Source organism: Anomaloglossus baeobatrachus, chromosome 1 (genome assembly GCF_048569485.1).
Source record: "Anomaloglossus baeobatrachus isolate aAnoBae1 chromosome 1, aAnoBae1.hap1, whole genome shotgun sequence".
Classification (NCBI taxonomy): Eukaryota; Metazoa; Chordata; class Amphibia; order Anura; family Aromobatidae; genus Anomaloglossus; species Anomaloglossus baeobatrachus.
In genome coordinates, this window is record NC_134353.1 from 866,821,882 (window position 1) to 866,845,944 (window position 24,063).

Consider the following 24,063-nt stretch of genomic DNA (forward strand, 5'->3'; position numbering starts at 1 on the left):
TGTTGTTTTTTTGGGGGGGAGGGGTGGGACTATTAAAAGTAACACAGTAGTCCATGAACTGCACCCTATCACCCCTGAAGTGATGATCCACAAGAAGGCACAATGTGGATCAGGAGTCCCCAACCTGTAGCTTGGGAGCCACATGTGGCTCGCGGACCTATGATGTGTGGCTCGCGATTGAATATTCGCCAAGCTGGCAGACAAACAGGAGAAGAGAAGGGGTTAACGCCGCGCATAAGCCAAATGAAGATGTAGAGTTGTTGATAAATTGATTTCTATTTTTATTTCGTAGGTCTACGCGTTTCGAGGTAGAAACCTCTTCCTTTCTACCTCGAAACGCGTAGACCTACGAAATAAAAAAAGATATCAATTTATCAACAACTCTACATCTTCATTTGGCTGATGCGCGGCGTTAACCCCTTCTCTTCTCCTGTTTGAATGCTCATCCACATGGGGTTGCGGCAGACGCCATTATCTCATGCTTAAACAGTGGTTGTGACTTTCACAACCACAGTAGGTGAGTGTATATATTTTTTATATATTACTCGTGTCATCTAACAAAACCCTATCAGCGCTTCTTTTTTCTAGTTTTAAAGCTTGGTGAATAAGCACCAGGTCTAGCAAACAGCTATGAAGAAAAGGTCTCCAGACGGTGACTTGTGAGTAGACTTGCGCAGAAGAAAAGAGCTGAACGGGGGTAATGTAGGAACCCCTGGATCTTGGTACACTGCCTCAATGTGATTTTTATGGAAAAGCTTTTGCTGTCGTCATACGAGTAATGGGGTCTCTGGGTGTCACTACTGTGAGGGTCAGGAGCTGGATGAGGCTCTTGACTGTCTCTCAGAGCTGAATGTGGCTCTTAAGATCAGAGAGGAGGGGAACCGCTGATCTATATCAGAGGGACTGGTATATGAGCTGAGCAGTCATTACAACAAAGAAATCATATTAGGTTGCCCTAAACAGGTCTTTATGTTATGTGAAGACTTCTTTGTACCCTCTTAACATCCACTTTCCTGGACTGAACATTGGTATCATGACCTGACTTAGAGGTTTCCATGTACAGCTACAATACAGCTGACACTGAGCTCCATCAGGTTTCAGTTACGGTTCTGCTGACGTTGAGAAAAAAAGTAAGCTTACTAGACCTCTCTATCTTTGCCATTAAAAAAAAAAAACTAGGACAGAAGAAAATGTTAAAGTAAAAAGTGCCTTACATACATGTGCCAAAATAATCTCCAATATTCTATTAGCGGTCTAGTTTGTGAATGATGCATACTGCTCAAAATGGACTACTACTTAATGGGAATTTGTCAGCAGGATCTGCCCTCCTCAGCCGCCTACATAGGCATGTAGGTCATAGGGAGCTGAATAAAATGATACCTTGTTATCTGTGATGTGATGTCTTATTCCAGGGTAATCTACATTTTTTTTATACATTATTGAGTTAAGATCAATGGGCCAGACACAGATCTCCTGAAGAATGTTATTTTATGTGAAAAGGGGATTTACAAGTGTGAGACATGTAATGACTGACAGTCTGCTCTCAAAACACACACAACTCTGCAGTGAGATCAGAACAGCAAAGCTGTAAAGGGAATCTGTCACCAGGTTTTTGCAACCCATCTGAGAGCAGCATGATGTAGAGGCAGATACCCTGATTCCAGTTTTTATAAAAACATTGTTTTCTCTGCTATAGATCTACCAGTTCTCTTAATACTGAGCTCTGCATAACACCCATACCACTAACTGGCAGCTTTCTGTGTACACTGTTCATAAGCATAAAGCGGCCAATCAGTGGTGTTATACAGAGTTCGTGAATAAGGACTACATGGTAGCAGGTTTTGCTGGAATCATGGTCTATGTCTCCACATTATGCAGGTCTCAGATTAAGGGGCAAAACAAGGTGACAGATGCCCTTGAAAGGGTTTTCCCCCTATTTAGAAGTTATCACCGATCCGAAAGATTGGTGGGGATCCAACTGATCGGGGTCATTGATCCCTAGAATAAGCAAAGAGCAATGGTCAGACATGAGCTCCACTGCTCTATTCATTCTCTAGGAGACTACCAAAGATAGCTGAGCACAGTGCTTGGCTTCAACGGGCATGTCCATGGAAAATGTATTAAGTGGTGGAGGTCATACCCAGCCACCAATCCCTTCAGATTGGGAATCTCAGAGACCTGATCTAGAAACCCATGAGGACCCCAGCAGTAGGACTCCCACTGATCAGCGAGTTATCACCTATCCTTTGGCTAAGTCCTAATTTCTAAAGCTGGGCATAACCTTTTAATGCTTGAAATATCTTCCCACCTCCAATTTTAGAGATTTCACAGTCACCCATATGAATTACATCCTTCTTAACATTTTCTCTTAACTTCCCTATTGGTTACACACTGTGATTTCTGGTAAATATGAAGGAAGGTATTACGCTTCTCTTTGCTGCTGAATCCACTTTGGACTTTGGTCCCAAAAAACTGCTTAAAGGGTGTTGGTCAGCAAATTTTTGCTACGCAATCTGAAGACAGCAGGAGATAGGGGCTGAAACACAGAATTCAGGGATGTTTTCCTTATAATGCTGTGTGCTACAGTTTTCTTGTGATGAAGGTTTTATCACCAGAAGATTTTCACTGCCAGGACTGACTGGCACAAAAGCCCTGGTCCGACCACGCCCACTCCTCTGATTAGCAGCTCACTGTCAATAGACATTGTAAATAAAGAGCTGTAGTGTGAGCAGGGCTATCTTTCTGAGCGCTGCTACACAATATATATCTAAAACACTGATTGTATCACAGCTGAAGGACGTAGTAAACTAACGGGGGCTTTACACGCTACGACATCGCTAATGTGGAGTCGTTGGGGTCACTGAATTTGTGACACACATCCGGCCGCATTAGCGATGCCGTTGCATGTGATACCTATGAGCAATTTTGCATCGTCGCAAAAACGTGCAAAATCGCTCATCGGTGACATGGGGGCCCATTCTCAAATATCGTTACTGCAGCAGTAATGAGGTTGTTCCTCGTTCCTGCGGCAGCACACATCGCTCCGTGTGACACCGCAGGAACGAGGAACCTCTCCTTACCTGCCTCCCGCCCGCAATGCAGAAGGAAGGAGGTGGGCGGGGTGTTACGTCCCGCTCATCTCCGCCCCTTCGCTTCTATTGGGCGGTGGTTCAGTGACGCAGATGTGACATCGCTGTGACGCTGAACGAACCGCCCCCTTAGAAAGGAGGCGGATCGCCGGTCACAGCGACGTCGCCGGGCAGGTAAGTACGTGTGACGGGTCTGGGCGATGTTATACAGCACAGGCAGCGATTTGCCCGTGTCGCACAACCGATGGGGGCGGGTACCCACGCTAGTGATATCGGTACCGATATCGCAGCGTGTATAGCCTGCTTAAGTGATACATCACTGGAATCAGAATCTCTTTTCCTACATTATGGTGCTCTCAGATGAGTATGAATATAGCACCAATTCAGAACCAGTAGGTATTAGAAAAGAAGAGAATTCCAACATGTACAATTAGTATAGATATAGCAACATGTGATATTAAAACTTAACCTTTAATTGGGTTATTTAAAATAGATATACAAACTGTGATCCAAACACCATTAAAACCTGGAAATGATGGGACCAAATTGTACTGTGTGTATCTATGGCACCATCGTTTACAGAAAAGGGGGGAACGGGTAACGTTCACCTAAATGAACAACACCGGAGACGTGCTGAGTTTTGCAACACACAACTAGCTGATGTGGTATCACTGATTAGACGGATGCTGTGTAAGTGCAGCCTTCAAGGATAAGTGTATATACAAGAAGTAGCATGCCACTCAACAGACAGAATATTGTCACTCAGCGTCATCAACACCAGACCAAAAAGAAATGTGAATGTCCCACTATAGAGCTAAACTAGTGTGATATGCTCCAACAGGGGACAACCAATACTCATGCACCATGACAAACAATGCCCAAGAAATAGAGACCTCATAATACATATACCCTGCTCAATACCGACAGCGGCAGGGGGTCAGGGACAATAGGATGTCATATACAGTGTCATATTAGGACCACTTGAAGTGGAACCATCTCACCCAGTCCTTTTGTCGGTGAGGTGTCGTCCTTCTCCAGTGCTGCTTGGTCCAAATACCGGCACGGGGGGAGCAGTGGCTTGGTCACTGGCCCTATCTAGGATACCACTGACCCTTAGATAATCCACAATAACTCCCGCCCTTACAAGGGCAGTCCACAGCTGGCCCTGTTGTGGCTGACCCTAATAACCATCAAGCAGGTGACTCCCGACGCGTTTCACAACAACTGCTCATCAGGGGAGGCTTGGAACACCTGAAAATCGTGGTTTTGGCTCAAACTAGGAGCTCAAACCTGTGTGGCCTGGTATCATTGAAGGTGTACGATGTACTGAGGTAATTAAAGGGGACCTTAGTCCCACCTCCCTTCCCCAAATTGAAGGAACCGCCCAGCATGATTATGTAAATGATGCGGCGGCAATAATGAAAACCTGGATGATATATAACAACTCAACCCCAAATCGTGAGGGCGATATGATGATCGCTAACCAAAATAAGATGCAGTAAGATGCAATCCGTTAAGTATAAAGAGACATAGCTCTTACCAGAAAGGACACACGTTTATTTCCCTCTCATTTGGTAATCCAGCTGAAGGACGCTGTACTTCCTGGTAGTCCGATCACGTGAGTAGTCACGTGATCGGAAATGTGAGGACCAATAGAGATCGGTCGCGTCATGCAGAACCCGACCGCTCGTCATCAATATGCGGCGGCCTCTGGAACGCAGGACTTCCTGGTTCGCCGGTCACATGATCAGTCACGCGGCCGGTGACGTCACCAACAGAGGAAGGGGGCGTCTACAGGATATCGGTCTCCCGGCCCACTTCGTGACGCACAAAGTGCTCATCACGTGATAGCGGCCGGACAGATAAAGCACGAAACTACATGTTTGATAGTGCGTATTAGGTCGCAAAATAGGGCGCGTATTGATAGCACTGTAGGCCGCATTAAATGGTTGGGAAAAACCCGTATGGATACACATTACGGGATACTCAGACGGATTGCAATGCTCCTATATCATAAGGGAAAAATGAAATGCATAATCGCACCTCAGTCACCTTGATGAAAAAGGGGGGGGGGGGGGGTTTGGGGGAGTTTGGTTACATTTTCGTTGTACTCATCCTGTCCGTTCAACCTATAAACATACAGGTCACCCATATGGCATATAATCATGGTGATGCGTCCGAAAGGACATAAAGATGCATGTGATAGAGAAGTTAGACTCAGAAATCCAATCACATAAGCAATCCCATCCAGTGACATCAAACCAGTACAATAATGCCAAATTCGTATGGGTAACCAAAATGAGGTCTGAGAAAGGGGAGGATGGAGAACGTGGGAGGGGGACAAGGGGATCACTGTACTCATGTTAGTGAGATAAAAGTGATATATAAAGAGATTGTGTAGACAATCATGTGTATATTAAATCCCAACAGGATATCAAGATCACGTGTGATCTGATATGGGAATTCAGTTGATATTAGCTAGAGATACAAACAGGGGAACAACAGAGAAACGGGGGCAGATGAGGGAGAAATTTAGATGAAGCATCCGTAATTGAGCTGTTCGTTCAAACCAGCCGGGGAGACCGTATTGAGCCGGAAGATCCACCTTGCCTCTTTTTGCAGGATCAACCGGTCCCAATCTCCCCCTCTGATTGGCTTTTCGACTTTCTCAATGCCAATAAATTTTATGGCATCCTTTTTACCCCCATGAGAGACATTGACATGACGTGCAAGGGAAGTATCCCTGTCATGTTCAATGTCTCCCATGTGGTCTCCAATGCGTCTACGGAACTCTCTCCTTGTCTTACCGACATACTCCAGTCCGCATATGCACGTTGCCTTATATATGATGCCCTTAGTCCGGCAATTTATGAAATCCCGGATATTGAAAGATTCCCGTGTCACATTTGATACAAAGGTCTTGCCAGGTGAGATAGAAGAGCATGATACACAATCGCCACATCTGTGGCACCCTTTCAAATTAGGGTACCTTCACACTTAGCGATGCAGCAGCGATCCGACCAGCGATCTGACCTGGTCAGGATCGCTGCTGCATCGCTACATGGTCGCTGGTGAGCTGTCAAACAGGCAGATCTCACCAGCGACCAGTGAACAGCCCCCAGCCAGCAGCGACGTGCAAGCGACGCTGCGCTTGCACGGAGCCGCCGTCTGGAAGCTGCGGAGACTGGTAACTAAGGTAAACATCGGGGAAGGTTACCCGATGTTTACATTAGTTACCAGTGTGAGCAGGGAGCAGGGAGCCGCGCACACTGAGCGCTGGCTCCTTGCTCTCCTAGCTACAGTACACATCGGGTTAATTAACCCGATGTGTAATGCAGCTACATGTGCAGAGAGCAGGGAGCCGCGCACACTGCTTAGCGCTGGCTCCTTGCTCTCCTAGCTGCTGTACACATCGGGTTAATTAACCCGATGTGTACAGCAGCTACATGTGCAGAGAGCCGGAGCCGGCAGCACAGGCAGCGTGAGAGCTGCAGAGGCTGGTAACTAAGGTAAATATCGGGTAACCACCTTGGTTACCCGATGTTTATCTTGGATACAGCTTACCTGAGCTGTCAGACGCCGGCTCCTGCTCCCTGCTCGCTTCATTTGTCGCTCTCTTGCTGTCACACACAGCGATCTGTGTGTCACAGCAGGAGAGCGGCTTTGAAGAAAACGAACCAGGGCTGTGTGTAACGAGCAGCGATCTCGCAGCAGGGGCCAGATCGCTGCTCATTGTCACACACAGCGAGATCGCTAATGAGGTCACTGCTGCGTCACAAAAAGCGTGACTCAGCAGCGATCTCGGCAGCGAGCTCGCTGTGTGTGAAGCACCCCTTAGACTTGAGCCACGTTTCTTGCTTGGGTGCCATAAAATGACTATGGACCAATCTATCCCCTAAAGATCTCCCCCTTCGATAGGTGACCTGAGGATGGGGACCTACTGATGTTTCCAGGTCACTGTCCATTGTCAAGATTGCCCAATGTTTTTCAAAGATGTTTCTGACAAGATTGGCACCGTTAGAAAACGTGGTAATGAATCGAGTGATTGGCTCACCTACCTCCTTCTTAGAGGTTTTTAGTAAGTCGGATCTATTTTTGGACCTTGCCTCTTTGAAAGCCTGACTCAGCACTTTTTGGGGGGTAACCTCGATCGAGAAAACGCATCCTGAGGTCATTCGCCTGCGTCATAAACGAAGTGTCCTCAGAGCAGTTTCGACGAATCCTGTAATATTGCCCCTTGGGGATACCTCTCCTGAGGGGGGCCGGATGGTTACTATCCCACCTCAGGAGGGAATTGGTGGCGGTCGGCTTCCTGTAGGTGGACGTGCTTAAGGAACCATCCTCTGTTTTCCTGATGCGGACATCCAAGAATGGCAACGAAACAGGGTCCGCCTCAAACGTAAAGCGGAGACCTATCTCGTTGTCATTCAGTTGGTTTATGAATATCACCAGATCGTCTCGGGTACCGCGCCATATGATGAATATATCATCGATATAGCGCGCCCAAAGATCGATCCGGTCAGATGTTAGTCCTCCATCACCCTCCTCGGAGAAGACAATAGTCTCCTCCCACCAGCCCAGGAGCAAATTAGCGTACGAGGGAGCACAAGGGCTCCCCATTGCGGTGCCCCTGAGCTGGTGATAGAACCTCCCATTGAAAGTGAAGACGTTATTCCTCAAACAGAATTCTAGTGCTTGCAGCACGAATTTGTTGTGAAGATGGTATTGGCAGCCTCTCATAGAGAGGTAATGTCCCACTGCCCTAAGCCCCATATGATGGGGAATAGAGGAATAGAGTGCCTCAACATCGATGCTGACCAACATTCTGTCCTCACCCACAGAAATACCGTCTAGTTTCAAGAGAAGGTCAGTGGTGTCCCTTGTATAGGAAGGGAGGGATTCCACAAAGGGTCTCAAGATCACGTCCACGTATGAGCCAAGGTTATGACATATCCCACCGATCCCGGAAACAATGGGCCTACCCTTCAATGGACTAAGTCCCTTATGGACCTTGGGTAGGCCGTAGAAAGTTGCCATGATGGGATGGTCTGGTAGTAAAAACTCATGCTCCTTTTTATCAATCACCTTTTCGGCAAGACCCCTATCCAATAGGTTTTTCAAATCGGACAACAGGGAAGCAGTAGGATTATCCTTCAGAATAGCATACCCTTCTCTATCTGAAAGAAGTTCATGGCACATTCCAAGATATTGTGCCGGGTCCAAGACGACCACGTTGCCACCCTTGTCGGAGGGTTTTATGACAACGTGGCGGTCCTGTTCCAAGGCCCGAATGGCCACGATCTCTTCTTTGGTGCAGTTGTAGTGTGCAAAAACGTTATGTTCACTCATTTGCTTTAAATCTCTGGATACCAGATTCACGAAGATGTCTATTGTCGACATGTCGTTCTGCACCGGTGGCATTTTAGTGCTTTTCTTTCTGAACCCGGAAAAAGGGCCTTGTCCAGAAAGGTTAGGGTTCATATCAGAAAGACTATCCAACAATCTCACGTCAGGTAGCATGTCAGGAGGGATACCTAACTCTTCGCTAAGTTTGTTGTCTTTTGTATTGAAGAATTTTCTCCACTTCAACTTACGTGCGAATAAGTTTCAGTCCTTAATACAGGAAAAGAGGTCAAAGTCTGTTGTAGGGACGAAGGAGAGTCCCCTTTCCAGAACCGCCGTCTCAGTTACACTGAGAGGACGGGACGACAGGTTAATAACTTTAGGGCCTACGCTTGCTCCTGGCTTCTCGCTGCACCCAGTCGATTCCTCAGGGGGTAGACACTGTCTAAAAAAGGGGCACTATGCAAAGGTTGAGATCTGCCTTTTTCATCAAGGTGACTGAGGTGCGATTATGCATTTCATTTTTCCCTTATGATATAGGAGCATTGCAATCTGTCTGAGTATCCCGTAATGTGTATCCATACGGGTTTTTCCCAACCATTTAATACGGCCTACAGTGCTATCAATACGCGCCCTATTTTGCGACCTAATACGCACTATCAAACATGTAGTTTCGTGCTTTATCTGTCCGGCCGCTATCACGTGATGAGCACTTTGTGCGTCACGAAGTGGGCCGGGAGACCGATATCCTGTAGACGCCCCCTTCCTCTGTTGGTGACGTCACCGGCCGCGTGACTGATCATGTGACCGGCGAACCAGGAAGTCCTGCGTTCCAGAGGCCGCCGCATATTGATGACGAGCGGTCGGGTTCTGCATGACGCGACCGATCTCTATTGGTCCTCACATTTCCGATCACGTGACTACTCACGTGATCGGACTACCAGGAAGTACAGCGTCCTTCAGCTGGATTACCAAATGAGAGGGAAATAAACGTGTGTCCTTTCTGGTAAGAGCCATGTCTCTTTATACTTAACGGATTGCATCTTACTGCATCTTATTTTGGTTAGCGATAATCATATCGCCCTCACGATTTGGGGTTGAGTTGTTATATATCATCCAGGTTTTCATTATTGCCGCCGCATCATTTACATAATCATGCTGGGCGGTTCCTTCAATTTGGGGAAGGGAGGTGGGACTAAGGTCCCCTTTAATTACCTCAGTACATCGTACACCTTCAATGATACCAGGCCACACAGGTTTGAGCTCCTAGTTTGAGCCAAAACCACGATTTTCAGGTGTTCCAAGCCTCCCCTGATGAGCAGTTGTTGTGAAACGCGTCGGGAGTCACCTGCTTGATGGTTATTAGGGTCAGCCACAACAGGGCCAGCTGTGGACTGCCCTTGTAAGGGCGGGAGTTATTGTGGATTATCTAAGGGTCAGTGGTATCCTAGATAGGGCCAGTGACCAAGCCACTGCTCCCCCCGTGCCGGTATTTGGACCAAGCAGCACTGGAGAAGGACGACACCTCACCGACAAAAGGACTGGGTGAGATGGTTCCACTTCAAGTGGTCCTAATATGACACTGTATATGACATCCTATTGTCCCTGACCCCCTGCCGCTGTCGGTATTGAGCAGGGTATATGTATTATGAGGTCTCTATTTCTTGGGCATTGTTTGTCATGGTGCATGAGTATTGGTTGTCCCCTGTTGGAGCATATCACACTAGTTTAGCTCTATAGTGGGACATTCACATTTCTTTTTGGTCTGGTGTTGATGACGCTGAGTGACAATATTCTGTCTGTTGAGTGGCATGCTACTTCTTGTATATACACTTATCCTTGAAGGCTGCACTTACACAGCATCCGTCTAATCAGTGATACCACATCAGCTAGTTGTGTGTTGCAAAACTCAGCACATCTCCGGTGTTGTTCATTTAGGTGAACGTTACCCGTTCCCCCCTTTTCTGTAAATGATGGTGCCATAGATACACACAGTACAATTTGGTCCCATCATTTCCAGGTTTTAATGGGGTTTGGATCACAGTTTGTATATCTATTTTAAATAACCCAATTAAAGGTTAAGTTTTAATATCACATGTTGCTATATCTATGCTCTCAGATGAGGTAGCAATAACCTGCTGATAGATTCCCTTTAAAGAAAAAAAGTCTTAAATGGAAAAAACACCCTTGCTCCGCCTAATTTATCTTGGTCTTATACGGTAATTTCCAAAAATGACAAATACTAATGGAAGCCATTACAAAAGCCGTCACCAAGATCCCCTACATATCAGTATTGTATTCTAGACCAGAACTCTGCATATCAATAGCATTATATATGTCATTCATGTCTGAAAAAAGGCCTGGATGACAACCCCAATGCCCACGGTGATGATATATGATACATATAATTGCCACTAAAGCATGAAGGCAACCAAGTGGGCCGGATAGACACCGTAAAATACCTATTATAGAGAGAAATGGTTTTTAAACAAAGTATCCGATCAGATAGAAATATTATAGCCCCGGCAGCACTTAGGAGCTTGTTGATACACCATTCAATTAACTTGTGAACGTACTTACCATTCTTGCTGACATCTAGTTCCCTGAGATTAATGAGATTTGCTATAGATGCTGGCAATATTGTTAGGTCATTGTCTGGCAAACTCAGCTTGTGCAGAGACTGGCAGTTGAATAGTTGCTATTGAAAAAAAAAAAACAGAGAAAAATGGCAGTCAGCTTCCATTTTCTACTTCATAGCTGATGGTGGGAAAACAGAGGACAACACAATACGCAAAGAAACAAAGAGGTCTAGAGTTGCGGAGCTTACAATGCCCCAGTTAAGTACCAGTATAAGTGATTGTAATTTACAGACCGCAAGTTCTCAAGACTTGATTTCGCCCAACACCAAATACATGCAAACCAAGATTCCACATTTTTGGTTTGAAAAAAAGCATAATTTATACCTACCTTTAAGTTAAACACTTAGAAATAAAGAATTGAACATGTTGGATATCTCCTTCCTCCGAAGGCAGGGGACATTCATCACATCCCTATATATTTCATATGAGATCGTAGCCGTTGGTGGATTAGACTGCTTTTTCTCTCCTCCCTTGACAAAGCATTTAGCGAAACGTGCGTCGGGTCATGTGTAGGGGAATTCCTTATGGATGAGTTGTGCAGTATATGGTCGTTTTAGGTGATTTATTTACACCGTTTTGTGCCTAGGACAGTACACTGTTTGATCAATGCAACTGAAATATCTGTCTAGTCATTGGTATACATTTCGGACCGGCACTGTATGTTAAACCCATCCTGTTGGTTGTGTTTGTTCCCCCACTGGGGTATACCTATGTATTAACTCCTTGTGACCTCTATTTGTTGGCTATATGTAATTTTAAATTTGTCCCAATAAAATATAATACTTTTTAATTATTTTAGGTTATTTGATCTGGTTGTTCTGGCCACACGTTTTTGTTTAGCGGCTCTTCTCATGTGTATGGTCGGCACTGGCATATGATAGTTGGGCACAGATTGGGGTGTTTGGGTGATTGCAGTTACAAAGTTTGTATCACATTCCCTTTTTTATTATTTATTTTTCAGAAATCAATACTACATGTGAAAATAAGAAACTTCGCAATATTTCTTCTTGGAGAAATCTTCTTCTTTCTCCTCCTGGACTCATATTTCATTCTAAATTCACATGTAAAAAAGTATAAATACAGATTTCTCCATTACTGAGAAAAGAGATGACAGTTAGTGCTCATAAGATTCAATGGAGAAACATAAGAGACGTTATCGATATAGATGAATGAAGAAGGTTACCCCATATCAGTGTGGATCCAGGGCTCAACATCTAGCTATTGAGCTACAGGTCATCACTGATGTGTATAAAGAAGGCAGATTTCAATAGCTAAGCCAGGCCCCTTATCTATCATGGTGAATCAGCTGACAGAGAAGGGGGCTGGTCTGGCTATTAAAATGAGCCATTACGCAGTCTCCTTCACACAAAGGACCAATAATGTCCCAATGCCAGAAATTATCGCCTGTGCATCACAAGCCAGGACAGTGCTGAAGACATGGCTACCTTCCTTGATACAAACATATTAGTAAGTTCTAAATATTTATAAACTCTACAAATCTAAACATGCTTATTTTCAAGTAATCAACCCCTTAAAGGGAATCTGTTACCAGGTTTTGGCTCCCCCATCTGACAGCAGCATAATATAGAGACAGAGACCCTGATTCCAGCGATGTGTCACTTACTGAGCTGTTTGTTGTCATTTTGATAAAATCAATGTTTTCTCTGCTGCAGATCTAGCAGTTATACAGAGCTCATGAATATGCTGGACTACCTGCAGCACGCCGAGTAGTCCTGTAATGATAATCTACTGCTGATTAATGAGTGATTTTTAAGCAAAACTGCACTAAGCAGCCCAGTAAGTGACACATCGCTGGAGTAAGGATCTCTGCCCCTAAATTTTGCTTAATGCCTACATTATTAAAGGCGGTTATCCTTTGTGATTTAAGCCCAGATGCAAGCTCTAGTACACCTAGTACTAAGAGCGTTATTAGGGCGCGTCGGGGCTGGGTTTTACAAACAGCAAGAGAGTTGGGCGAGTCTGGCTGCTGACATACTACACCGTTATGAATGGTACATAACTTAAAATGGATACAAGTAGTCTAAAGGGGGCTTTACACGCTGCAATATCACTAACGATTTATCGTCGGGGTCACGGTGTTAGTGACGCACATCCGGCGTCGTTAGCGACATCGCAGAGTGTGACACGTACGAGCGACCTACAACGATCGCAAAAGAGACACAAATAGTTTGTTTTGGAGAGGTCGTCCAAACGCCAAAAATCGTTGTCTCGTACGTAGTGATGTTGTTCCTCGTTCCTGCAGCATCACACATCGCTGTGTGTGATACCATAGGAGCGAGGAACATATCCTTACCTGCCTCCACCGGCAATGTGGAAGGAAGGAGGTGAGCGGGATTTACGTCCCGTTCATCTCCGCCCCTCCGCTTCTATTGGCCGGCCGCTTAGTGACGTCGCTGTGATGCCGAACGCACCTCCCCCTTGAAGGAGGGATTGTTCGGCGGTCACAGCGACGTCGCTGACAAGGTATGTGCGTGTGACGCTGCTGTAGCGATAATGTTCGCTACGGCAGCGATCACCAAATGTTGCACGTACGACGGGGGCGGGTGCTATCGATAGCGATGTCGCAGCGTGTAAAGCACCCTTAAGATGATGTCTGTGTGCGTGGAGGTGTGCAGGCCTCCAGCAATCGGACACTTGCTGGAGAGTGGAGTATCCGGAGTGGGCAAAGCCTCCAATACTGCATGAACTTGTTATTTTGTTTTCCCTTTTGGTACCTTCTGCTAAAAAAAAAAAAAAAAAAAAATAAACAAAACAACTTTCTTTACATTTGTTTGTGGATTGGTTTCTGAAGACTGAATAAACCAGCTAAGCTGTTAAAGGGAATTTGTCAGCAGGTTTTTGCTATGCAATCTGAGGACAGCATGCTGTAGTTATTAAAAAAAAACAAAGGTCAACTATGCCTCTCTTATCAGGCGGTGTGCTGCTGTTTACTTAAACTAAAGGCTTTATCACCTAGAGATTATCATTGCTGAACTACATTTCTACTAGCTTGGCAGTCTGGCACACCCCCTCCTGTGATTGACACCTCACTGTCAATGTACAATCTCTATAGGGACTCTAGTGTGGGTGTGACAGCTCTCTCAGCTAAATCTGAAATCTTTGATTGTGTCAGGACAATCTGCACACAGTAATCTAAGTGATACATCGTTGGTTTCAGGGTCTCTTTGCCTACATTATGCTGCTATCAGATGAAGTAGAGAAAAAAACCTGCTGACAGATTCCCTTTAAAGACAAACAATTATGGTCTCTCCCTCTGCAAACAGCTGAGTAAGTAGCATTATCACAGTGGCAAAAACCTGCTGACAGATTCCTTTTAAAAGGCTCAGTCACTATATTTGAAGATTTACACAGATATTAAAAGAAATTTACTTCATTACTATAAGGCCCCTTTCACACATCAGTTTTTTTGCCGTCAATCTATCGAATTTTGAAAAAAAAACTGATTTGGCGACTGATGCCGCTGGATGTTTTCTTTTTATAGACTTGTATTAGCGACTGATTGTGATGGATGGCCTCATGTTTCATCAGTCGTTCGACATATCCGTCGAAAATAGTTTGTCCGGCCGACGGAGACTAAATTCAAAGTAACGTTTTTTGTCTACGTCGAAAAATCGGACAGCAACGGATCCATCACCGTCCGTCCTTTTTTAGAATGGAAGCCTATGGGTGCAGGATCCGTCGTCATCCATCAAATGACAGCGATGGATTTTGTTTTTTTTAACAGAGCATGCTCAAATTATTATTTAGCCCTCAGCTAGTCGGATCCGTCGAAAAACAGATCCGTGGCATCAGTTTTGCCACAATCTGCGACGGATCCGTTGAGTAAAAGGATTGTGGCTGATGGCAAAAACTGATGTGTGAAAGGGGCCTAATGGTGACCAAATCTTGGAGTCAAGACCGGTGTCTCATTCCCTGCAGGAAGATGGGGCAGGAATGGAGGTTGGGATCCAATGTAGGGCACCATTACAAGCGATTCCCATGTGGTCCAATCTAATGATCTGCGCCAGCTATGGGGTACAATTTTGGTATAATTTATGTCAATTTCTAATGTAAATTATAGTCAATCTGGCAGGTTGTCGTTGGCCTCACTTCCTTTGCGAAGACTTTTTACGTTTTTTTTTTGTTTGTTTGTTTTTTAAGAATTAAGTATTTCAGAGCATAAAAGGGAAAAGTTGTTACACGTTTGCAAAATTTTACACTGTCCAAATATGTCATATCTTTATACTTTAAAATCTTGGTGGATTTTCCCCAAAGCGTTGATGGAAATTCAGCTCTGCTACATCTGTAGTTATACGAGAGATCGCCACTACCGTGTGTCCTTGTGTGACATTTGCAGAGGACTGGGTCAGTGAAATAGTGCACGCACCACTGTATGTATGACGGTGGCTGTTCTGCTCATGGAAATGTGGTCTACTATATGTAAATGTGCGCGGCGCTCATGATGTGATATCTGCAGGTCATACCATGTGATATTTTGTTAATAAAATCAGTCCTGAGCCCTGTTACAGAATACGGGGCCCTTCCTGTATCAACAAAACAAAAGACAATTTTTAGGATCAGCTCAGCTCTAGATTTGCTGTGGCCGGTTTTAAGCGGGCTTTACACGCTACGATATCGTTAATGTTTTATCGTAGGGGTCACGTTGTTAGTGACGCACATCTGGCGTCATTAAACGATATCGCAGCATGTGACACTTACCAGCGACCTTAAGCGACCTCAAAAATGGAGAAAATCGTTCACCATGGAGAGGTCGTCCCAAAACCAAAAATCGGTAATGGTTGATTATCGATGTGGTTCGCCGCTCCTGCGGCAGCACACATCGCTGAGTGTGACACCGCAGGAGCGAGGAACGTCTCCTTACCTGCCGCCGGCCCCAATGCGGAAGGAAGGAGGTGGGCGGGTGTTACATCACGCTCATCTCCGCCCCTCCACTTTGATTGGCCGGCCGCTTAGTGACGTCGCGGTGACGTCGCTGTGATGCCAAACGTCCCTCCCCCTTGAGGGAGGGATTGTTCGGCAGTCACAGCGACGCCGCCGACCAGGTAAGTATGTGCGACGCTGCGTAGCGATAATGTTCGCTGCGGCAGCGATCACACGAAATCGCATGCACGACGGGGGCTTTTGCGTACGATATTGCTAGCAATTGCTAGCAATATCGTAGCGTGTAAAGCCCGCCTTAGAGATCAGTGCACGGCAGTCAGCGGACTGGATCCCGGGATAAATGAAGCAAGGAAAAAATGCTTCATCCAGCACTTGAAGATATAGTATCCCAATTGCACGAAATTCACGGACTTGATAAAAACATTATTGATTTTATTGGTGTACAAAAGTACAAATAATTAATTGCTATGAGTAAGAGCCTTTGTTTGGCTTGAAACACGTAAGACGCAATGATTTTAATTATTTGTACTTTTGTACATCAATAAAATCAATAATGTTTTTATGAAGTCCGTGAATTTCGTGGCATTGGGATACTATATCTTCAAGTGCTGGATGAAACATTTTTTCCTTGCTTCCCTTCCTGTATATCTGCTGCAGAATATAAGGCATGTGCTGTGCCGCATGTCCACATTGTTTCCATAACTCACATTATTCCCCAAAGCATAAGCCGAGCTGTCATCACCTAACCCTGACATTGATGATCTCATATTACATTATCTTCATCAGCAGGGCCAAAATACTTGTGGAAGAACACGGTATAATATTCATAAGGAAACACAAACGCTGCGTGTGAGCGGCACTCGTACAGCGTACGTCATAGGGCTGCACCCATACATATACAATGCAGCTGAAAAACAGATTAAGGAAACATTATTAGGATGTTTCTAAAGTGTTGGAATAAACTGGAGAGACTGGAGGAGATGCGCAAATATACCAGATCCATTATGTCATCCTTGTTGGATGCTTCTCTCGGACCCCAGAGTTACGAGGCGCTAACCACTGCACATATTAAAGAGTCAAAGAAATCTGGACAGTTCCCAATTTTGATATATTGGGATACTTATGGGATATGCCATTAGTTTGTGGACAACATCACTCCCACCGAATGCTAAAACACAATGTAAGCGCATCTTCCTTCAGCTACTGTCAACGGAAATGAAGGTGGCACAACATTTACTAGTTCCACTATATTTTTCTCCAGTAATTGCACCAGCCAAGGACAGATTTGTACTGTCCTGGTAAAGCATTTAGTTTGGCCCTCCAGGTCAGTCTTGACTTCCACCGCCCCAGCCTGGAATCTGAGAAGACTTATGACGGTAACTAAACCAAGGCAACCTTCTATTCTGCATCCATGGTATCTCTAGCGCTAGCGCGTACTAAGACCAGGTAGTCTTCACTTCTGCATCTCCATTTTTGAATCCAGGGCACTTATTGGGTTTACTAATTCCCATGAGATCATAGGGCCTTGTAGGCACAAGAGTCGCGGAAGAAGCCGAAGCAGAAAGTGAAGACTGCCCTGGTCACGCTGCCATGGAGGTTTACACTGGATGCCGAACTACAGCAACGCAAATCATTTTGCCCTACTCTAGTCTTTGGGGCAACAAAATTGGGTCCTCCTGCTTGCTGTTGTTTCATAGCTTGTCTTTTAGTTTCAGCCCACAAATAATACTGCCAAATGATACCAAAATAATTCTGCAATACACAATTCAAAAACAAATACACCATATAGTGGCAAAATAATAGTCAGCATCTACATAAAACGCCATTAAAAAAGTTCTCTCAGATTTCGGCCCTACACTGGATTCCAACTCGTGTCACTGATAGAGAAGGCACCAGTGGTACTGGAAATAAGAGCCTGTCAGTCAGCTGACCACTGAAGCCAATCACTGGCCTCTGTGAGGTTGTTTGCATGTTCAGCATGGGACTAGCTTTAGGTCAGATGAATGATGGACAAGAAGTTATTGATGAGACATCAACTATCACCAGAGCCACAGTAGTGGACCGATGGGGGATTCAAGAGATAAGTAACTTAATTTTATACCTTTTCAAACCTTAGATCCAATTTTTCTAAATCATGGAAAATCTCTTAAGACATGACATAATAGTATAAGTGTTTTGTTTGTTTTTCAATTGCCTTCAGCTCGATCTTGAGCCATGGCGACTTGATGAATGAACGCTTTGTAGGAAGATCAATCTTGTGAAAGGCTGGATAGGTCCACCAAGGTCTTCTCTGTCATTATCTTGATAGTATCAAGCCATCTGGTTGCTGGTCTTCCTCTTAGCCTTGTTCCTTCTATTCTTCCGACCAAGAATCTCCTGTGACTGCTCTCTTCGTATGAGGTGTCATAAGTAGGCAAGTTATAGTTTGGTGATCCTTTCTTTGAGTGACGTGTCTGGCATGATTTGTTCCAAAATTGATTTGTTTGTTCTTCTAGCCATCCATGGTATTGATAACATCCTTTGTCAGCACCACATTTCAAAGGCGTTAATTGTTTTATCATGTTCCTTTATCGCCCAGGTTTCGCATCCATATGTGACTACAGAAAAGACATCTATGTATGAGCCATGTCTTCATCACCATTGAAATGTTCCTCAATTTGAGGACCTTCTCCAGTGACTTCATTGATGATTTGCCGATAGCTATTCTCCTATTGACTTCCGGTGTCCTTGTTGCATCTTGAGTGATGTGTATCGGTCATAGCTGGCAGTAGTCAAAATCTTAGGCTTCTTTGTAGAGTAGGAGACCCATGTTTTAGCTTTCCATCTAATCCTTCATTCCATCCATGGTTGTTGCTATCAAAGATGTATCGTCTGCGATAACATTGTTGATAATTTGTCCCGCAATTTTGATTCTTTCATTGGAAGCACACTGCCATGTCTTGGTTCATAATAAAGTTGTGTTTTAGGTTCTTATGCCTCAGAATTAGACGAGAAAATTCACCTTTTTTTTATCAAATATTATGAGTATAGATGTATTCTTCCACTACTTTTACATTCATGGACTATCCTTAGCAGAGGTCATCAATGTCTGATCGGCCAGGGTCCGACACCCCACACATCAGCTGTTCTCAGTCTCATCAGCGGGCAATGCTCAGTTCCAGTGCTGCTTCATCTTCTGAGAGCGGCCGTTGCCGGGTACTGCACATCCACCTCCCAATCTAATCAATAGGAGGTGAATGTGCAGTACCTGGCTGCGGCCGCTATCAGAAGACAGAGTAGCGCCCGAAATGAGCATTTCCGGCTGCTTGCTCCCACCTCTGGGACCAACAACAGCTGATCGAGGGGGTGCAGGGTGTCGGACCCCGGCCGATCAGATATTGATGACCTATCCTAAGGATAGGCCATCAATATCAAAGTAGTGAACAACCCCTTTAAGCAGTGCTCAATAGCATTCTGCTGTACCAAGAAGTGAAAAATGACTGTCTCCATTCATGAGTAGGTGCTGGGTGGAAGAATGTGAAGAATTAATCTTTCTTCCTATAAATGTCAGATTTTTGTATAGTTGACATAATTTTACATTTGTTCTATGACACATCACCCATTAACTTGATGGTCACAGGACAGAATGAGTGAGTCAGAGGGCCGTGTACCGGAAGGACAGGGACTTAAATGTGCACAAATGTACTCCAGTGACTGACAAGCATCATGTGGAAGCAGAAACGGAGCCATGACCTAATGACAGGCTTAACGTCTATATACCCAGCAAATAGGAAACAGAAGTGACAACACCGGGAAATGAGAAGAGAGCGTGGGATGGTAACGTGTCACATCTTATTGATTCTGCTTATTTCAGAAGGCTCGTCTTATGGCTACAAGTTGACTTTTACCACTTTCTGTAAATTGGTTCTAAAACCAGGCGCCTACTCACAACATTTTTAATAAAACAGCACTGGTCTTGTTAAAGGGAACCGGTCACCAGATTTGGCGACTATAAGCTGCGCCCACCACCACCATTCTAGAATACTGTATATAACAGCCCAGGCTGCTCTGTATACCGTAAAAACACCTTTATAACACACACCTGGGGGATGGTCTGGTTCAATGGGTGTCTCTGCTCTCCGATCCGGCGCCTCCTCTCTGCTGCAATCTCCGTCCTCCTTCTATTCAGCCCAGGCCAGCATTGCGGTCCTTCGCAAGCGCACTTCTCTCTACCCGGCTCAGGGCAGATCAAAGTACTGTAATGTGCAGGCGCGAGGAAAGGTTAAAGACCGCCCACGCATGCGCACTACAATACTTTGATCTGCCTTGAGCAGGGTAGATCAAAGTGCGCCTGCACAGGACCTCAATGCCGCTATTGTGGATAACGTAGGACACCTAATGCACACGGGCTTCAGAAGAAGGAGGACGGAGATCGCGACAGAGAGGAATTGCCGGACCGGATATCAGAGACATCCATCAGACTGGACCGCAGCCAGGTGAGTATTATAAAAGTGTTTTTTATGGTCTACACAGCGGCCTAGGCACTTATATACAGTGATCTAGAATACATTATATAAGGGCTCACTGGTGGTGGCCACAGCTCATAAGGGAAAAACCTGGTGACCCGTTCCCTTTAAAGATCTGACAACCCAATCTTGCAAAATAGTAAAGATATGGCTGTAATAGCGCTGTAATAGTAAATTGACACATTTGATGAAATCTACTTTGTTGTTCTTCTTAAATCAGCATTTGCAGTTTTTATCTAATGAGATTTAGGTGCACAAGGGCCAAACTCTAAATTGGGTGTTCTCCTCCCGGTCTTTGATTCCCCGATCCACCGTCGGCCTCGAGTCTGTAAATGACGGGTCCCTGCTGATATTTTAAACAGAGGACCCAAGTCATTCATAGACTGGAAGCTCCAACATGACAGAAATATATAAATCATGAGTTTTTAGATTTACTCCCACACTACATAATATAGTAATAGGTCAACAGCGAGGGGTTTTTTTATATGCAAATTAAAAGTTGCTTCTTATAGAAACAGCAACAGCTATAAGATTTCAGAAATCTAATGCACACGTTTGTTTTTTCCTTTCCTGATTGAATTTAAGAATTGCAGTTTTTTGGGTTGTTTTTTCTTTTTAAATCCGCAGTATGTCAAATCTTAAAGTGTTTTTGCAGCGATTTTTTTCACCTGTAGAAAGCAGTAAGTGAAAAAAAAACTATGAAAATCAATGTTTTATCAGTGTTTTTACTACATCAAACTAACTTTATTAAATGTGTGTGTAAACAAAAACATGTAATCTGCATCCAAAAAAAATCTAAAAAATAACCCGCAGTTAAAAGCGTCGAAAATGCAGCAAGGCGAGTATTTTGAATGTGGCATTTTCATTGCCAAGAGAGCAAGAAAAAGCAGCAAAATGCTGCGTGTGAACATAGCCTAAAGGGTGCCTTACACGCTGCGACATAGCTAGTGATAGCCCCCGCCCCCATCACTCGCGCAACATTTGGTGCTCGCTGCCGTAGCGAACATAATCGCTACAGCAGCGTCACACACACATACCTTGACAGCGGCGTCGCTGTGACCGCCGAACAATCCCTCCTTTAAAGGGGACGGGCGTTCGGCATCATAGCGACGTCACTGCGGCGTTACTAAGCGGCTGCCCAATAGAAGCGGAGGGGCGGAGATGAGTGGGACGCAACATCCTGCCCACCTCCTTCCTTCCGCATTGCCGGTGGACGCAGTAAGGAGATGTTAGTCATTCCTGTGGTGTCACACACAGCGATGTGTGCTGCCGCAGGAACGACGAACAACATCGTACCTGTGGCAGCAGCGATATTAAGGAAATGACCGACGTGTCAACGATCACCGTTTTTGAACGATTTTGTGATCGTTGCACGTCGCTCCTTGGTGTCACACACTGCGATGTCGCTACCGGCGCCGGATGTCAGTCACTAACGAGGTGACCCCGACGATATATCGGTAGCGATGTCACAGCGTGTAAAGCACCTTTTAGAGTTTGCATGAAAAAGATGATGCATAGAAGTGTAGAGAGCCACAAGATGCTCGGAGGGAGCGCCGCGATAGAGGAGATGAAACGCATTGGACTACGCATGGCTTCTGTCATATGAGATAATTTGAAGTAGTCAGTCATTGCCCATTTAATTTGCATTAGAATCTAAAAAGGGTTGTTAAGTTCATTACTAAATATTTTTTTTTAGGATAGGTCGTCAATGTCTGATTGGCTGGGGTAGGACACCCCGCACCCCCGACGATCAGCAATGCTCGGTGCAGGTGGCTGGAAATGCTCAATTCTGAGGTTGCCCCGTCAACTGATAGTGGCTGCGGCTGGGTACTGCACATCCACCTCCTTTCAGCAGAACATATCAGTACCCAGCAGCGCCAGAACTGAGCATTTCCGGGCAATAGCTGCCACTGCCGACACTAAGAACAGCTGATTGGCGAGGATGTCAGATGTTGGACCTTGGCCAATCAGACATAAGAATAGGTCATCAATTTTAATCTAGTGGCCAACATCTTTAAGTTTAAAGGGAAGATTTCACCAGATTTTGGCTTTCTAAACTAAAATCAGCACCTAAAGCAGCGCCTTGTGCTGCATTCCATGAAGGTGCACGCTTAACCCCTGTAGACCCCAAAAACACCCAGTATGTAAATTGCCCGGTCCGATGGGCATCCTAATCTGCGTCTCATGTCCCTCCTTTCGCCCTCCTCCTTCCTGTGCTGATTGACGTGGATGACATCTCGGACGCCATCCACGTAGGAGGGCAAAATTGTCATATTCCCAATTCACGCAGACGCACAAAACATATGTGCGCCTGTGCGAGCCAGTGGGTTATCTGCGCAGGTGCGAGGTTTTGCCCAGCGATGTGGATGAAGTGGGTGATGTCGTGCACATCGACGGCAAAATCTTGAGCCTGCACAGAGAACTTGCCGATTTGCACAGGCAGTCCTGTGTTTTTGGCTCTTTCCGCAACAGAATAGTGCGAAGTGTGCCTGCAGGAGCTGAGAATATGAAAATTTTGAGCACCAATGTGGATGGCTTCCGAGGTGTCATCCATGTCAATCAGCACAAGAGGTGAAGATTAGGACGCCCATCGGCCTGGGCAATTTTACATACCAGGCAGGAGATATTGTAAAGGTATTTTCGGGGTCTATAGAGGGGATCAGGGGGTGACGTGCACCTTCATGGAATGCAGCACAGGAGCTGCTTAAGGTGCTAGTTTTAGTTTACAAGGCCACAATCTGGGGATAGGTTCCCTTTAACTCAAAATAATATCACGCATGCTCTTTTTGGAATATTTTGTAAAATGGTCTTCATGACTTTAAAAGAATTTAATCAAACGACATCTGACAAATGCCAAAACGTAGGTTGTGCATATGCGTATGCTGCCATTTGTATACTGTAATGAGGATCAAGTGATAAATAACATCAGCTTCTGACAGCCAGGGTGGTAGGTAAACCTATGAACATCTGCTAGAGAACAGATGTAACAAGGTGCCAACGAAACAAAAACTTTGGAAGTGTAAGGAACTCCCTGGCTGGAGCTTGTGCTCATGAGATGGGAGTCGGAGTTAAGTGAATGGCTGGCGCGGGATTCTGCCAAGAACGCAAGAGCAGCGGCGTGAGCTAATGCCCATAAAACACAGCTGGAAGAGACCCAGGAGAGAGGGCTGCTTGTCATCAGTGTCATGGAAAATATGAATCCTTTACAGAAAAGTGGTACCTTGGGAAGCTCTTCAATCTGGTTGGCATCCAAATAAAGTTCCTCCAAGGTTTTCTCGAATGTGAAAATCTCTTTCGGCACCTGCTCCAGGCTGCAGTGAGAATAGTCAAGTGAGGTCACAGTTTCTTCTTCTCCTCGCAAACACCGGCACGGCACCAACCGCACAAACAGGTTCCTCTTTGCAGTCATTTTCAGGCACTGAAAAATAAGAAAGCCAGATACAAGCTAAATATGAAGCGTAAGACTACATTCCCAGCAGCTCTTGTGCGTGGCAATTTGTATCCCCTCCAAAGCACACAGAAGTCCCGGCTTCTCCCTCCAGCCTACATACTACAAAAACACACAAAACGCTCCTCCATGAAAAT

At 45.1% G+C, this 24,063-nt stretch overlaps 1 protein-coding gene across 2 annotated transcripts in view; it reads right to left on the bottom strand.

Moving 5' to 3' along the window:
• The window catches only part of ERBIN (erbb2 interacting protein), a 352,105-nt gene that overhangs the window by 159,556 nt on the left and 168,486 nt on the right, over positions 1 to 24,063 (bottom strand). For both annotated transcript variants that reach the window (XM_075326048.1, XM_075326057.1), the window contains exons 4-5: positions 23,699 to 23,896; positions 11,013 to 11,130 (exon numbers count right to left, since the gene is read on the bottom strand). In XM_075326048.1, coding sequence (XP_075182163.1) covers positions 11,013 to 11,130; positions 23,699 to 23,887 — 307 coding nt within the window. In that variant the 5' untranslated portion in view covers positions 23,888 to 23,896. The remainder of the gene's footprint in view (positions 1 to 11,012; positions 11,131 to 23,698; positions 23,897 to 24,063) is intronic.